Here is an 18161-nt window from a genome sequence, read left to right as displayed (position 1 = left end):
CATTTATTACTATTAATGTTTTAATTTAATCATAAATTTTTAAAATGAACCATTCTATGGTAAAAAAAATTTAAACAAATACTTGCTAAGTAATTACTGAAGTTGCTGGTAAATCTGAGAACGATTTATTGCAAAGTTTCAATAAATTTGATTTCCATGGTTTTGTGAATACAATGCAAAATTAATGACCAAAACTAATTTTTAGTGCGTATAACAATGGCTGCACGTATACGCACATAGTATTAAATTATAATCGAAACACTTTTTATTATTAGATATTTATATTGCTTTGCTAAAATATATAGTTTAAAATTATTTCTCATAATTTTATAATCACGATTAAATCATACGAACAGTATTAGGTATACGAATTTTGAATTTTACTGTTATTAAATACCAACACATTTTATTACTTACTGCCTATATAATATACATTTATACTATATTTTAAACCTATTGGAAGGACGTATTTCATCAATTTTGATTTTATTTATTAATATTTACCTAACAGATTTTTAATTTCGCAATAAAACATTATCGTATTTACTATATATGCTTGCCACAATAGAAATACCTATTATTAAGTCAATAATAATGTAAATTTATACTTTATACAGTTTTTTTTTACAATTTCTCACTTTTTTCAATAAATATAAATTTATCGAAAATATTTTGGTTTGAAAATTGACAAAATTTGGTTATTTTTTTTACTAAAATAACAAAATTAAAAAGAAAAAAATTTAATTTTTAAAACTAAGAATACAAAATATAGAAATAACATATCTGTGTATTTTATCTAGAAAAAATAGTATATTTAAGATAAAAATGATTCATTTTTTATTATATGCATCTTTGATGTATTGTCTTATTTTAAATTATTTATGTTTTTTAGTTATTTTCTAATAATTTATATATTTTAATGAAAAAAATTCAATTCAATGTTATTTTATACTTAATTTTTCAATAGTGTAATACTTTTAATAATTTAAGATACGAATACGTCTTTTAAATATACGAATATACGAGAACATAGTTAATAATTAAATTACAATTAAACGTTTGATTTATCATATGATAATTAGATTTTTTTCTTTTTTGATCCGTGTTACATTATTGGCATCTTAAAATTGTATAGTAATAAAAAATCGTTAACTCTATGATGAAATATAATAATAAAATAGGTGGGTAAAAAAAAGGAAACCCTACTTAATTACAACAAGGGAGGGTGATACTGAGATTAATCTTATTTTCACGGAATATCCGTTGCTTAAAATTTAATAATATGAATAGTGCTAGGAATACATCGAAATGAAGTTAATAATACATTATGGTGCGTAGAAAATAAAAATAAAAATTGACACTTAGAGTTATACTCAGTACGAGGGGAGCGGCACCAGATGACATTTTTTTATATAAACGACTTATATTATAAGGAATCTACTCTGGCACTTCGATAAATCTGTTCTTTATAGATCATTTGGATCGATAATAATAGAACGTCATAATTAATACAGAGTACACGACCTATGTTTTTTTTCTAAAATGTTGTTTCTGGGAGGGTGGCGCTAAGTCGTATCGTTGGTTCGGGCAGTTCAGCGTGTGCCCAAGCTAGCCAAGATGAGTGAAGCCTGTTCGTCAACCGACCGACTGGGCTGGAACGTGAGGTTCGGTATCTTTTTGCCGATACCACCACCACCGGTCATCTTGTTTCTCCGGTTTCTGTTCAGATCGTGTGGTGTCAGCGGTTCGTCCATTAGCCGCAATATGTGAGTTTGATCGGAGCTGTCGATGGGTGCTACCGAAATATCCCTAACGGCCCGGAACCGGCCGCAGTTGTTCAGGTGTTCGTTTTCTAGTCGGAAAAAATTCCAGACGAATCTTCTGTGAGTGCATATAACATAGAGAAATATAAATATATAATGTATTATATAGGTATCTATAATAATAGGTAGCAAGTGATAATTCATTAATTCATAATATGCATACGATAAATGTTTATTATCATTTAGTAGATATAGGTATTTAGTGAAAAGACATGATATTTTACAATATTATATTATAGTGAAATCTCTAGTGAGATACTTTCGAATTATTAAAATTATATACAATATTCGGAATTGTATCCACTATTCAGATGATTTATCTTGTAAAAAGTTTGTATTTTATTTTCTGAAGAACGTCTGCTATTTGCAATTTTCCGTTAGAGGAGATTTTATTGTTTATATTTTTCATATAAACAATCCATTGTGCAATATTATGCGTGGGTATAGTACCTAAATACCAATTATATATTGTATTGTGGTTTTTTTTTAATTATTTTTATCGGTATTGCTAATTTTTGCAGTAACACGCGTCTAATCGATGTTTTTTTAAACGTCAATTCTTTAACTACGACGTGATTTTGTTTTGGAAAATTATTGTTATAATGTAGGTACTATACATACACAATTAGGTATAGCATGATTACAACGATCGATGTATAACCACAACATTTTTAATAAAGTAATGAAATACAATTAATAAATGAGCAAGTATAGGCATATTGTTAAATAAAAAATAAAACTCTAACAGTTTCCTATAATATGTTAAAATCATAGTGTCGGATAAAGCAGTTGAAAAATAAAAATACATGTAATTTATTATAACCACGATGACTATACAAATGCTTAAAAATAATGAGTAGGAAATATATTATTACCTAGTAATTTAATTTTTACAGATTCATCATAATTTATACTTTTAATTGCTCTAGAGACACATAAAAATGCAAAAAAATATGTATATGAAATAAATGGTAAATTTTATTTCTTGACGTGTAGGTAGGTAGATAGCTACTACTGGTACTAGTAGTTTACCTATTTGTAAACAAATTAAACATATATAATTAAATTTCATATTACCTACCTACCTAAAAGAGGTTTCACGTATCGACAAATCAAAAAATACATACATTTATTTAATTTAAGCAATCAAATGTACAATAAATACTATATAATTATGTTTTAAACATTTTAAGCATTTATCTGTGAATATTAAATAAATACATACGCATTGATATTATATTAACTGCAGCGTGCTAAGAAATAATAAGCTACTTTAATAATATTTTTTTTGTTAAAATAAATATTTTAAATGAAACGAGTAAGCATTTTGTCTTTTAATCCTACTTAGTATTTATTATGTAATATATACTGCTCAAAATAGTACTCTAACAATATTAAAATCTACTGTAAAATATTTAAACAATATGGGATATTTGTATGTACTCAATTAATTTCACGGATTAAATTAAATTATAATTTATTGAACGATTAATTTTTTACTGGCTAAAATAATTGTCCGTGTTAATGATGGCTTTCTTCTTTTCAGCCATATTATAAACTTATAGAGTATACATTCAAGTATTTAACCAATAATATATTATAAATATTATAAATAACAATATTAGATATAATTAAATGAATACAAGTTTTGTAATATAATATATAATATAATATCTGTCTATGATTTGAGATCCTAAAAATAAATTCTCCCTATTTTTATTGTATTTAATTATCTTTATTTATTAATTAACTTTTTTTTTTACCTTGTAATCTCAGTAGTAAGTGCCTACTCTTATATTTATTTCAATGCAAGATAGTAAATATAGTAATAATGATATATAATAAAAATATCAATTATTTCGGAACATAAAGTGAAACTAAATACTTATCTTTTGATTTTGGACTTTAAAAGGCAATTATTCATTATAAGCAAAAATACACAATGCACGTATTCAAGGCCAAAACACTTGTATGATATATTGTATAATTTCATTAATTATTAATATTAAGTGTTTTAAACAGAAATTAATGAAAAAGTACGAGTACAATACATTTTACCTTGGAAATTTATAATAAATACATTTTAATATTTCGATTGAATGATTCTATTGATTTAAAATAATATGAATGATATCTCAACAGTTAATATTCGCAGATACGTGTTGTTTATTTAAAAAAAAATTACTCTAATATAATTTTGTGCGGTACATCGGACTTCAACGTAATAAATAAGAAACTCAAATAACATCTAATAATTTCAAAATAATTTCAATTGCCATTAAATACTCTTAATATCCTATAGTCTATAAGTAGATGAGTTATATATAATTATATCAATCATGAGGCACTTCATTAATTAATCACGTTTTAAGTTAATAGATTACTACGGAACTTGAGATATGTGTATGTATTCACAAAATCGGTTTTACCGTTAAAAGAAATTGTAATGGTCTTTAAACTGTTTCGGAATACGTCAGTTAATTATAATTACAATAATATTCAACTGTAAACAACATTTGAAACAGTTAAAATACTTATTTTATACAACTTATACATGTCACAACACGATAAACTAACCTCATTACTTCAAGAGGCGACAAAATGGATACCATTAAGTCACCATGAACATAGCCCATTTCGGTTAGAGACATTGACAGCGCCCAACCGAAACGTAAGACAAAATCTTCGACTATCGCGATGTAGTAAAATGCCTGAAAATAAAATATAATACATATTAGGCCGCTATAAAATGTAAATACTCGTTTAACGATAAGACTTTCGTTAAACGTGACCGAGATCTTGACATAATAGTAATTACATTGTTATCTAATTTGCATACAAATATTGATCGATTACAAACAAAAATATGAATGTTACGTTACAAATCAATTTATAGGGGACATTGAAACGGGAAAGAGTATTTGGCAGTATAAAATATCCACAGCCCTTTGATTAAAACCGTTATCAAAAATAAACCTCATAATGATATTATATAATTTTTAGTCACTAAAAAAAAATTGTAATGAACTATAATATACTTTTCTTAGCTCATTATGATATTGCTCTGACCCTCTCCATCGAGAATCCTTTATATATGGTACGTACCACTAAGTCATTAGTCTATGTATAATAGATATAGATACACATTTTGTTTAGAACTTAGTTTTATTGGAATTGTCGTACAGTGTTGTATTTATTGACTTAAATAAATTGGAATTTTCAACAATTACGTAAAACCATTATTTATTTAAAATTATGTTCATTATCGGTTAATAATGTTCTATCTTGTACAACCAAAAGGCAAAAGTACTCATTAATACAAACAGTGTAGGTATGGGTATTACACTATATGTTTACTAACACTGAGAAACACGCATTAATACATTAATTAATTTTAATATACAAATATATGGCGTATTTTGTGGAAAAACTTCAGTGCAATTAAACAAGTAGGTATAATGACGATATCCATTTGCAAAAATGTACATAATTTAAATACCTGCCATCGTATTTATTCTAGATTCTAAGGCTAGAGTTTCGTTTATAATTGTTTAGTTGAACATATTTTATTGGTCTTACAGCAATAAATATTTCCGTTATTTTTTGATTTTTAAATATAAATATGCGCATTTTCTCGGCTAATCTCAAAAACTATTTGACCTACTTCAATAAAAGTTATATCAATAAATTCCTTAAAAATCCAGTGGTGTTTTTAGATTTTTCAACCCTTATAATATGCTGTTATGTGGTGACTCACACATACATTAGGTTTTGGTTCACGAAAACAAATTATTTTTTTGTTTATAGAAATGGTTACCTTTGTTTATAGATTATATTATTATTATAATAATTAATATAAATTAGAAATAAGGTATTTTTTTTGATAATGTTACATGTGTCACCAAAAATTCATGTAAATGTAATTAAATAAAAATTTACTGTGAATACTGACTGACTCGTAACTTTTTTATAATACCAAAACTATACGATATATAGTTTACATACGATCATATGATACAAATTATTTAGTACAACACAAAAAAAAAAGCATTATCAAAAATACAGACCTACTGAAACTCGTATTTTCACAAACATAACTTTAAATCCGTTAACTGTGAACATTATAAAATTGACACTTGTTAAGTATTACTTACCGTTGACGAGTATACGATTTCTTCACGGAGGAATCTATTCTCACCGGCGTTCCGATCAAAAAGTCCCCAATCCATTTTGATATCCCAAATATAAGAATATAGGGAACTAAATATGGATGCTGATATCCACAGGTAGAAGAAAACACTTGAGTCTTCTTTGGGGTTATTCTCTATAATATATGAATAAAAAAAAATTAACAACTGTTAATTACATGTTTAACCAATAATAAAATTATTATATATTAAACATATTACAATACATTGTAGAGGGAATAATACGTCTTATAAGCACTTGTAACGAACAGATTAAATAAAATGTTTTTTTCTTAAATACGATTTTAAAAAACCACTATGCTAACGTTTTTGAGCTTCTTCTCAGAACATAACATATACGATTATTATTTTAAAAATGAACAGTACTAATTATTTTTTCAAAAGGTATTAAATCGTTTTGAAATTCTTTCGGAGAAAAATGTAAATTCATCTTATATTGCCAAATATACTAATAATTGTTGGCTTTTAAAAGGCAACCTATTTCTAAGTTTTGCAATTATGGCAAAAAATTGAGTTTTTAATTTTTATCTTTAAAATTTCACAATGTACTATATTAAAAAGTACATAATATTATTATTATCTGTCATCGACGTAACGTCTACGTTAAGGAATACATCTTACTTGCGTATTGGAGGTTTAAAAATGAGAATGTTATCACGAAGAAGGTAGTTGCGTACTTGGCAGCGTTTGCCAGGTGAGGAAACGCTTCCCGTGAATCCCGATACCGTCTCAGGCACTGCATGAATCGAAACCATGCAGGAAGACACGCGACGAATGGCCGCAATAGCCACACACGTTCCACGCACTTGCTGCCGTCTATATCGATTGCTGTATATAATATAAGACACGAGATAAAGGTGTGTTAAGTTTCGAATTGCTTCCTATATGATGTATAATAGGTAATCTATGAATTTTTGTAAATATGTCTAAACATAAATTACAACGCGCAAATCAACAAACTGTAAAAAAAAAAATATATATTTAGGTACATAAAATGTCTATAGGTATTTCTTGATTATTTATAATTTCTTAAAATAGACAAAATTTCAATGAAAATGTTTGTAACTGATCTTTCGTCATTACCATATTACTAAGCATTCACTCTAAACATATTATTATCTATTTCGAAGTAAATTATTCTATTAGTTACTAATAATAGAATAAATAATAATAATAAAATACTAATAATTAGTATATTAATTTGGACATGTTTACCGGAAACTACTTTATACACTATACAGTCTACATAATACTATAAGTTATACAAATATTATTATAATAGGAATATGTTTTTATTTTTTAGTAACGAATTTTAATTATACTAATATAAATATGTAATATTCGTGAGCAAAGTCCGTTACTTTTATTTGACATCCATTTGTCGTTGGTCAAATAGAAACACACGAGGTACTGAAAGTCTAGCAACGCAGGCACCAAGCTAGTCAATTGATCGGCCAGCCAAAAGTCCGCGAAACCCACGTAGAAGAACGGAGCGAACAGTATGCGTACCTACGTCGTAATAAAACACGAGCATGTATTTATTTTTCATATGGTTATTTTTAAAACCCAGTTATTGTTGGTCGAAGTGATAAGTATAAAATTTTTAATATTGTAATTTTTTGACAACCAAAGTCCAATTATTTTAAAAAGCTCTAATATTTATAAAAGAATTAGTACCTATTTGTTAAACTATGGTATTATCATAGTATGGTGAAATTTTTTTTCTTAAACTATAATGATTATTTAAAAAATATAATGATTTCCAAAAATGTTGTTTTTGAAAATTCCAGAGCATTTACAACACAAAATCAGTACAAATAATCAAATGGTTTGAATTTTTTTTCGTACCTTTCTTTAGTATAATTAAACCATTTTTTTTTTTTTTTAGAGTGGAAACGATAAAAAAGCATAAACAAAAAAAGACCAACCTATTATGTATAATACATATAAAACTACAGAGTATAGCTTACCGCCACACGCAGCACCCAGAAACGGGCATCATGCCGTAATGTCTTGGTGGGATTGAACAGGAACGCAATCATGAGCACAGCCAGGATCAGCGGATTTATGTACGGTGGTATGTGTAGCGCCTCGCTATACAGGAATATCAGCGCCGAGCCGGCCCACACCAGACCGAAGACGGTAGCTAACTCCATAATGTGCTGCTCGGTAAGATGATTTCTTGGGTCTAACTCGAAGATGAGCACGTGGTTGACGCCCGACGAACGCCAGCAGTAAACGTTTATGCCCATCAGAAATAGGAATATGACCAGCAGCAGCGGGCCCCGGTAGAGTCTGACCATGACCCGCCAGTCCGTGTTCTCGTTACTATGAGCGATGCCTACGAATCAACGATAAATGGTGACTAGAAATTGTTTTCTAACTGGGCCAATCAGATACCTTTAGTATAAGGGACTTATACTAGATTGGACACAAGTGCAAGTTATGAATTTTCCTACCCAAGTGGATTTCGGTTAATGTATATACAATTTACAATTCTAGTTGTGATACAAGTTGTTAGTGCCGAAGCCAGAAATTTTTTTCGGGGTGGGGGGGTTAATTTTTGATGGCCAATTATGACAGCAAATTAAGTTTGCACTGTATTTCTGACAAGATAATTCATATAATTATACATATTATCAAATCAAGATCAATTAAGTGTGATAAGTTCGGCGTTGCTTTATCACCACAAACGGTAATAAAATCAATCAAATTAATGTCGTCAGACATTTCGTGGGGAGGGGAGTGAGCTTAAGCCCAGAAGCCCCCCCCCTCAGCTATGGCACTGTAAATTGTATTATTATAAATAATAAATAATGATATTGTCAACAGACTAAAAGACTTAATTGCACATTTATTATCGAGATATTTCACCACATTGATTCATAATAAATATTTTTATTTAATAGTTTAACACGAATACTTTATAAATGTATAGTAAATATATAGAGAGAATACCCTACATAATATTATACATTTTCACGGTATTTTGTGTGTATAAGCTTGTAGGTAGATGCTACATTTCTTTAATTCACTCACCGGTGATGACAACCGCGAGCAGCATGACGACAAAAGCGCCGGAAAATAGGCCGACCTTGAACGTGATCCAAGGTGATTGCTGTTCGCCGAGTGGTGGCACTCGCAGTCTCTTCATGGCCCTTTGTCGGTCTCCTCCTTCCAGACCCTGTGTTACGGTAGCCTCGGTTTCGCTTATCAACCGGTCGATGTCTTTGTTGCAGTAGAAATGGGCGTTTTCCACTACTTCCGATCTCCACCGACCTCCGGAACCGCCTTCCGAACCCAGTAACTTAAACGAACGACACACAAATAGGTATAATATAATTTTTGACGTTAAAATACTGAAAACATTTCATACTTTCACAGTTGTACATGTTAATAAAATAAAATTTGATATATAATTAAATCTTAAATTGGTTTTATAGAAGTAATTATGTCATACAATTGGTTATTAATTCTTTTGAAATATTTTTAAGACATAAAATGTATAAATTATTAATTATTATTTAGTTTATTATATAGGTACCTAAATCTACTTAAATTATACATGCATATTATGCGCGAAATGCAAAATAATAATACTAATGCATATTTTAATTAATTTTGTTTATTATTTATTACTTTTATTTATATTGTAAGGGAAATAAAATTTTCTTTTCAACTGTCTAGGTATGAAAACATAATATATTTCTTTGATATAGGTACTATATTCATTTTAACAGCTAATGTAACAGCGGACTTTAAAATTTAAAAAAATAAAACAATTCCAAAGACCAGATCGCGTTTGTATGTGCTGTAACGCGAGTGTAATAGGCCAACAATAGGTTATCTAAACTACGCATAATATACTTATAAGAATAAGAAGGTTTATCGACTTTGTGTCATGAAAAATAAAAAATCTAATATAAATTAGGTATGCCTACTATATATTATCAAAGGTATAATATTTACTCGAAAAATAAGTTATTCGTGCTGTAAAAACATCACGCTTCATTTATTTGTTATATAATTACAATACAATACTTTAATAATATTTTTGTAGCTACGTGGGGTTACTTAAATATTCAATTAAAATTAAAATATTATTTTTCAAAAGTCTAAGAGAGATCAAAAATGCATTTTGATTTTTCATGTAACCATTTACATAGTATATAAATTATACATTTTAAGTTTTTCTCTATAATATTATTACACAAACCACCATTTGTTCACATAATATAATAATAACATAGTGCATATCATATAGTTGGTCGCTGTAATAATATATTATTATTATAATACAGTTTAAGTGAAAACAGCCCGTTTAATTTTACAGCAATGATTGAACAAATAGCTGGTTTAAATAATAATAGTGTACAACTGTATAGGACAAGAGTTCATAAGTGTGTACGAGAATAATGTTTAGTAGTTTAGTAATAGCTAGTTTTTCAAAAACGATAACATTTTAAAGACGCAAAAAAAATTAAACTGTATATTTATTATTAGTTGATAATTTATATTAATCGTCGTGTCCGCAGTCGCCACGTTACACGTACAAAGTCAAATCTGATTCAAACAGAATTATTATGTTTACTACGAGAAGAATACGCTTGCGGGGATTGAAATTGATTGATACTGGCATAAGTTGGTAATCCAAGTAGGTAAAAATCTCTAATTAGTATAATATTATGTAAAACAAAATACATAATCATAACGTCGATTGGTGTAAATATACAGTCATAAAAAATAATTTACATTGGTCTGCATGTACCTTGTCGTGTTTTTTCATAATCTTCCGGAAGCCGGTGTAATTTAAATTTTGGTAGTTCTGCAGTAGAATCAAACTCAGATAGAATTCACTGAAAGCTAACTTCAGTTCTTGAGTCTTACGCGTCGTGGTGTTTTTTCGAAGAATTTTTCGTTTTACCGGCTTCAAATTACCGCTAGCGTCTTTAGGTTTGATTTTGTCATCTTGAGCCTCTCTCAGGTCACTCTGGAGGTTGGCAAATTTTCTGGTTGCTTCTGCCAATTTTTCTACAACATTGCAAATACGAAACTATGCTATAGACTATAGAAGATAGTAATATAATAATACCTATAAGGTAGAATGGCGACAAAGATCGTGTGCATAATTTATTTAACGAAAAGTTTGATTTATCAATTTGTTGTATTTAACCGCCTCTAAACTAATTCAATATATTATAATTGATACAGCACCACCAATCACCATGTAAATAATATATATTGTAATTAAATCAAGTTTAGATAAATTTCGAAATTTCTAGTCAAAAAACTATTTTAGTACTTATAACTTTAGATTCTGAGTAGAGCGATGAATGTATTGGTCTCTCAATATGTTTTGTGTATAAAGACATTTTTTACAGTGGATAAAAATTCTAAAATTTTCAACTAAGAGGGAAAATTATAATAAAAAATTGATTTTAGTAAAAGTAGAAATATCTTAGTACAGTTCAAAATAATAAATAAAAAAATTATTACATTTTGATGAAGTTCCATAAAATTACAAAAATTTACAAGCTATTTTGTAGTTGGGAATTCATTTAACTTTTAATTTTTATACTTAATGGCTATAAGGTTTGAGAAGCCAATATAAAATTTTCCATACAAGTTAAAAAATAAAAAAAATTATGTTTAGTCAAATTTGCCGGTATTACTTGAGAGTTTGAATTTCAAATGTTGACGTTTGTATACCTAGATAGACCATCTTCGACATTCTCAGCACAGAATTGTTTTTTCGTCATAATATAAAATAATTTATAATCAAATCAAATTTAATCATACGCAATAACCTACTCATATGTACATCAACTATTATAAAAGCATACAGTTGAGCGATTTCCCTGGTTTTACACGTTATCCGGTCAAACACTACTGATGTCATTGCTATATAATATAATATTATTATTTTAAAAGAAATGTATGTATGATTTCTAAATGGAACCAGATCGCTATCAAATCGCAACGTTTAAAATGTTATTTTGTTTATTATATCAAATGTAGAAGTACAATTACTCAATAAATACAAAAACAAATATTATCAAAAATCTAACAAAATTAATTAGTTTAGATAAAAAATAAGCTCTAAAAAATATTTTATAAATAATTCTTAAATAATTTTAATGTTTTATCTAACTACTGGTACCTACTATATCTAGCATTTTGTCACTCAATCTGTTATTGTAGTTATTATATTATTTCTAAAAATACAGTGTTTGTAACTAATTAATGATAGCTATTCACGAAGATGAACCCAGTTCTGAATATAGGCTTTTGAATTTTGAACATAATCCAAAAAATAGAATGTATATTTGTGGGCAATTTATAGTGACCCCCCTCTCGAAAAATAAAAAAAATAGTGCTTATACCAATTATTATTAATTTATAATAAATCACATATTATATTGCTATAGCAGTATAGCATGTTATATTGATGCATTATAGATTAATAGAACGTAGTTAAAACAATTTGTTTTGTATACATATTACTGTTGTTCTACGCTTAGTTATTATTTTATGTGTATTATATAGTATAATTTCTGCTGTAAGTACGTATATGCGCTTTATGTTGATTTCGAATAAATGGAATTAAAATAGATTTTTGTGATCTTTATTCCTATTTTAGTAATAAAAAAAAATTACTGGAAAATCTTGGCAAGAAGGCATGTTCTGTAGATAACCATAATATATGAATAGGTAGCTGGTACGTTGAAATGTATTGGCAACGATTTGTGTTTTCTCCATATTATTATTATGTTATTATAACATAATATATTATTTCGGTCATCAAATTTATTATGGTATTTTCATTAATATAGTGGTTCTTTTTAATTTAAATATTATTATATATTTTATATTATATTATTTATATATATTTATTATTTATGTTATACTTGAGTGCGACCGAATAAGTTTGTTTGCCAAAAATCGGTCTCAAGAAAAAAACAACATTAAATTAATTCTTGCCAGTTGCATAGCAAAAGCTGGCATTAAAATCATTCCTCGTGAATAATTATATAGGTGCATATATGTATATATACATCAAAGATCAAACTTTAAAGGGTAATTTTAGATGTTGAAATGGTATTTAACATATTATCATTACCCATATTATATGTTGCACAATACTTCGGAGTTCGGGTAAGTATTTAAATATATATTTGTAAAATATATTTTGTATGGAGATTTGGAGAATCACATACATACTTATTACATATTTATATCAATTTTTATATTCTTAATTTGGCTATATCCATTTACGTTAAAAAAACGTTTGTTCTATGTTCTATCTGGGTATAGTTGTTTTTCAAATAAACAACTAGGTAACAGAACAAAATAATATTTTCATTTCCATTTTTAGACGATTTGTTTAAAACTCCACGCCGTAATATGATTACCTATTTTATTAGTTCCTATTATGAAATATACTCTCATACACGACACGTTATAATATGTTTATTGTATAAAGACCTCTGTGTACATATTTTATTAAATTGAACGCACATAATATAATAATAATCATAAATAACAATTATTAAGATTGAAATCCGCTCGTTAAAATATACCTACCTATCTAAACAACAATTAATTATAATAATAATTTTGTATGGATTGTATATTTTATATTATTATTATTCGAAAGGAGGGCAACTATTTATTTCATACTTATTTAGTAATAGACACATCAATACACCATTATATAATATTATTTACAACTAATACTAATGAATTGTCTTTAACAAGAATAAAAATTATTTTTAATTTATACTATCCATGTTAATAAGGCTTTTGAAAATTAATATTATAGTGTCTTGTAAAGACTTTATAGTAGATCTATATCTCAAGTGGTGCTATACTGCTATATTAAATATGAAAATTGTATTATAATTTTTAATAACCTATTGAAAATATTCGTGGCAAACATACTTCGTTAAAATTACCTACCTGCTTATACCTACTATATATATGTACCTAATTCCACAAGATTATATACCTACAATATACATATTATATACCATATACCTATCTTATAAACTATAACCTATGTAGTATGCAGTACTTGTTAATATATTAATTAATTTAAAAATAGGTATTTTATCCCGCCACTTTTATTAATCACATTTAAATCAACTAGGACACAAATCGCAAATTAAGTAGGTACCTACCATAAAACTTCTGCGTCCCTTTTGATATTTTGTTTGGCTTTTTTATTTCCCAGGTCAAATACCTACCTATCATAAGAATATTATGTAGATCATAATTACACTCATTTATTTGTAAACGTATTACGTAACAATGTAACATAAAAGTCATTAGTTATTATAGGTACTATTAGATAAAATATATATATGTTTCAATATATAATAATCAAACAATTAAATTTGATGGAAAAAGAACTGATTAAGTTTAATTCATGTTTGACAAAGACAATTTCTATGATACATTGAATTTTCATCATCCGTTATTGAACAATTCTACTATAATCATCAATAATAATGCATTGATGCGTATTTTAATATTTAATTATAACGATTAAACTACAAATAATGTAGCCAATGTAGGTACCTCTTATTAACAATGTATTTTCATATCCACAATTCTATACTATAATACATATATAATTACCTACTGCTGTATCTTTAAGACTTAAGTACCTAACTTATGTGAATATTTACAAACATATATAAACAAATTCCGTATTGGCTAACGACATATTATTGTTAGTGGCATACATTTTTTTGCTATTGATTAATTAGATAATGTACTTACAAACGTTTAGGGCTACGTGTTGTAGGTAATTTTTATATTAATAAAGTGCCAGTATGTTTAGTAGTTACCTACTTACTTAGTTATTTAACTTTTAATATTTTGTATACCTTTAACTTGTAAGTAACTTACAACCATTTGCCTTAAATTATAAATTACTATTTGTTTAAAAATCGGAGAAATCGCTTTTATGTATATCTAGTTGGTTAAAACCTCGTCATTGAGACCATTGAATAGGTAAATTAATTTAGCCTGTAATGGTTGTGTTAAATTCTAATTCAATAATAAATTATTCTGAGCTGCAAAGACGTGAATCAGCCTCATCTATTTTTTTAGATACCCTGGATATATAATAATTAATTTATACTCCTAGGCACCTACTACTTAATAGTTAATTTATTTTTTATTAAAAATAAAACTGCTGAATTAATTTTTTAAAATATTATATACTCCCAAGTGTTACTACTGAGTAACTTCTTAAACAAGTTTAGTAATCTTGTAATTTTTTTTTCTATTCTCTTTATATATGCTTATTATTATATCATTTTGTAAAGATTGTAATTTCTCTTACAAAAAAATATATTTACATTTTTTATGTCTATAAAAATTGTACTTATGTATTTTCGATATTGATTAATTTTTATGGACAATTGATGAGTATATTAGCTCGAATATAATTAAATGCCTAGGTACCTATTATATATAAAGAGATCAAAATTAGTTTAAAATTAATACGTTATTATCACTCAGAATCTAAAAATATTTGATAAGACACTAAAAATCTGATCAGTGAAATCATTAATCATTTACTCGTATAAGTATATAGATATAATGTATAGTTATTAGTTAGGTGCCTAAAACAACAAAACGCAATAGAATAAAACTGTTTTAAGTTTTAATACCTATTTGGTACATTCTAATAATACTTATCATATCGTTAATATTATTTTATGTGGTAGGTAGGTGGGTACTAATATACAGAAATTATTACTTACCTACCTTCCTATTTAAATATTTCAACATAAATCCTTCTACATTCTATTAGAATGTTTCAAATAAAATGGGTATGAGTTCTCTATAACTAATATAAATATAACTGGATGCTAATTACTGTGGATATATCTTATAATTAGTATTAAGTCTTCAATTTTAAAATTAGTATGAGGTCAATCAATTCTAGTCAAGGTGAAAAACCAAAAAGATGGAAATTATACCAATGTTATTTTTACATAATTACCAAATTATACTTTAAAAGTGTAATTTAAACTTTTGATGTTCAATTTATTGTTTTAGTTAATAAAAATTAAATTTTTAAAACACAAATTGTAAACATTGACTCTCAGCTATAGCTGTATCACATGTGCATTCATTAATTTATAAATAGTAAGTAGTAGTAACATACTTTTTTTTTTTTATAAATAATCAGCATAATAAAAATTTGAGCATAATGAACTGTAAGAATTCAGGAACTTTTAACAAATTATTACTTACGTTTCATAATATGTACGTGTAACACTGTAGATAGTTAAGAAATAAGGGGATGTTATTATTGTTGTTTCTCAAACTAAATGTTGATAATAAATTACTAATCATAACAAAAGGATTTGAAAAATATAAACACATTCTATAACAAAATTTTGAAGAATGTGATAATTAAGTGCTTCTTTCAATATGTAAGTTATTAATTTATCATGAACTTAAATTAACTTTCATTGTTTTACTGTTTTTGATGCAATTTAAAAATATAATATTAAACAGATATATTCTATCTTGTTCTTGTGTTACATTTTGTATCGATAATCAATACATAATATGAATAATAATTAATGTATTTATTATAGGTTATTAGATTTTGCGAGTAATTTAGGTATATGATTTTTGGTAAGAGTAAATTAGAGATAGATGAAAAGTTTTAATGGGTATGCTATTAATATGTTGAATTAAATATTAAAAATAATTTACGGTGCACAAGTAATTTAAAATAAGTAATTAAATATAAAATAATGAATACAAATTTAAATTAAAACTCAATAAAAATACTATATTTGTGTATCAGACTTTTGTGAAAATTTAATGATTAATTATACTAAAATAAATTCATGAATAACTAATAAAAATAACAATTGAATAATTATATTAAATATAAATATATAAAAATACAACAACAAAAAATCTATAAATTTTAATATTTACTTTTAGAAACTTAATAAATTCAACATAATAACATACTATAAAATTATAACTAGGAACTATGAATAGATATAATTGTAACTAAAATACTGAAATATGCTTTTAGGTTAATTTTTTATATAAGTTATTTAACTGTAAAGATACGTAAGTGCTAGGTATATGTATTTTACTATTATATAATTAGTTAGTAAAATTATATAATTTAATAATGAATAGTCATTATTTATTTGGTAAAAATAATAAATAATCCAGTTCAATTAATAGAGATTGTATAAAAAATATTATACTCTAAAATTGAAAAATAATAAATTCTAACTTGTGCATGGTAAATCGGTACTAGTTCACAATATTAGGTGAAACATATAATATGAATGTACATATGGCACACTGTATGAACACAAAACTATACTGTGTAGTTGGAAGAGTGTTAATTGGTACACCCTCACACACTATTCTAATGTACATGCAACCGTAACATGCACAAGTGATATAATATTATGATGTGAATTGATGAATATAGCAGCAGGTTTCAAGTGATGGGAATCGAGTCAACTTTATTATTGGGGTAAACACACACAGAGGAAGGTGTCAAACGAAATCATAAATGCTGTTCGAAACCTGAATAGAACGTGTTGATTTTAGCCAGTTCTTTGTCACAAAAACTGAAAAATTTTTCATCAAATTTGGCATAATATCGTGAAAGCGAATCAGGGTCCACTTGTTCGGGCGCTGGCACCTGTTCGATAGCAGCGTACAACATTTCCTTCATCTCCTGCAAAACGCAACAGATTATAAATACGTAAAATATCACAAAAAATATTATTTTAAACAAGTAATACTGTTGTACATCATAACATATTATATTCTCGTATGTATTGTTAAAAACATTTTGACCTACTTCATAACTGATGTATTGTTTTCTCCACTCGGGTGTGATGTGAGCGGCCAAATGCTCGGCGAATTTCATCTTTTTGCTTTACCTCTCGTGATCCGACTGTAATCGCGTGCCCGCGGATCCGGACACTCAAAATTATAAGTTTCCAGAACGATTACAAAGCCAATTGAATTGCCCGCCGTTTGCGACTCGCGTAAACTCCAATCGATATAAGTTGTCGTGAATGGGAATGTTGATAAATGATTGGAAATCAAAATTAAGGAA

At 26.9% G+C, this 18161-nt stretch overlaps 1 protein-coding gene across 1 annotated transcript; it reads right to left on the bottom strand.

Moving 5' to 3' along the window:
• Nucleotides 1-1446: 1446 nt before the first annotated feature.
• LOC132921238 (solute carrier family 53 member 1-like) lies at nt 1447-18140 on the bottom strand. Its single transcript, XM_060984147.1, has 10 exons — nt 17901-18140; nt 17621-17774; nt 10800-11062; nt 9071-9338; nt 8002-8372; nt 7393-7540; nt 6653-6859; nt 5978-6147; nt 4401-4534; nt 1447-1881 (listed from the first exon to the last, which is right to left on the bottom strand). The coding sequence occupies exons 1-10, from the start codon at nt 17967-17969 to the stop codon at nt 1593-1595; spliced, it is 2073 nt and encodes a 690-aa protein (XP_060840130.1). The 5' UTR covers nt 17970-18140; the 3' UTR covers nt 1447-1592.
• Between the last annotated feature and the right edge of the window lie 21 nt (nt 18141-18161).

The sequence above is a fragment of the Rhopalosiphum padi genome, chromosome 1 (assembly GCF_020882245.1).
Source record: "Rhopalosiphum padi isolate XX-2018 chromosome 1, ASM2088224v1, whole genome shotgun sequence".
In the NCBI taxonomy this organism is placed as follows: Eukaryota; Metazoa; Arthropoda; class Insecta; order Hemiptera; family Aphididae; genus Rhopalosiphum; species Rhopalosiphum padi.
This window is presented reverse-complemented; position numbering and strand designations above follow the sequence as displayed.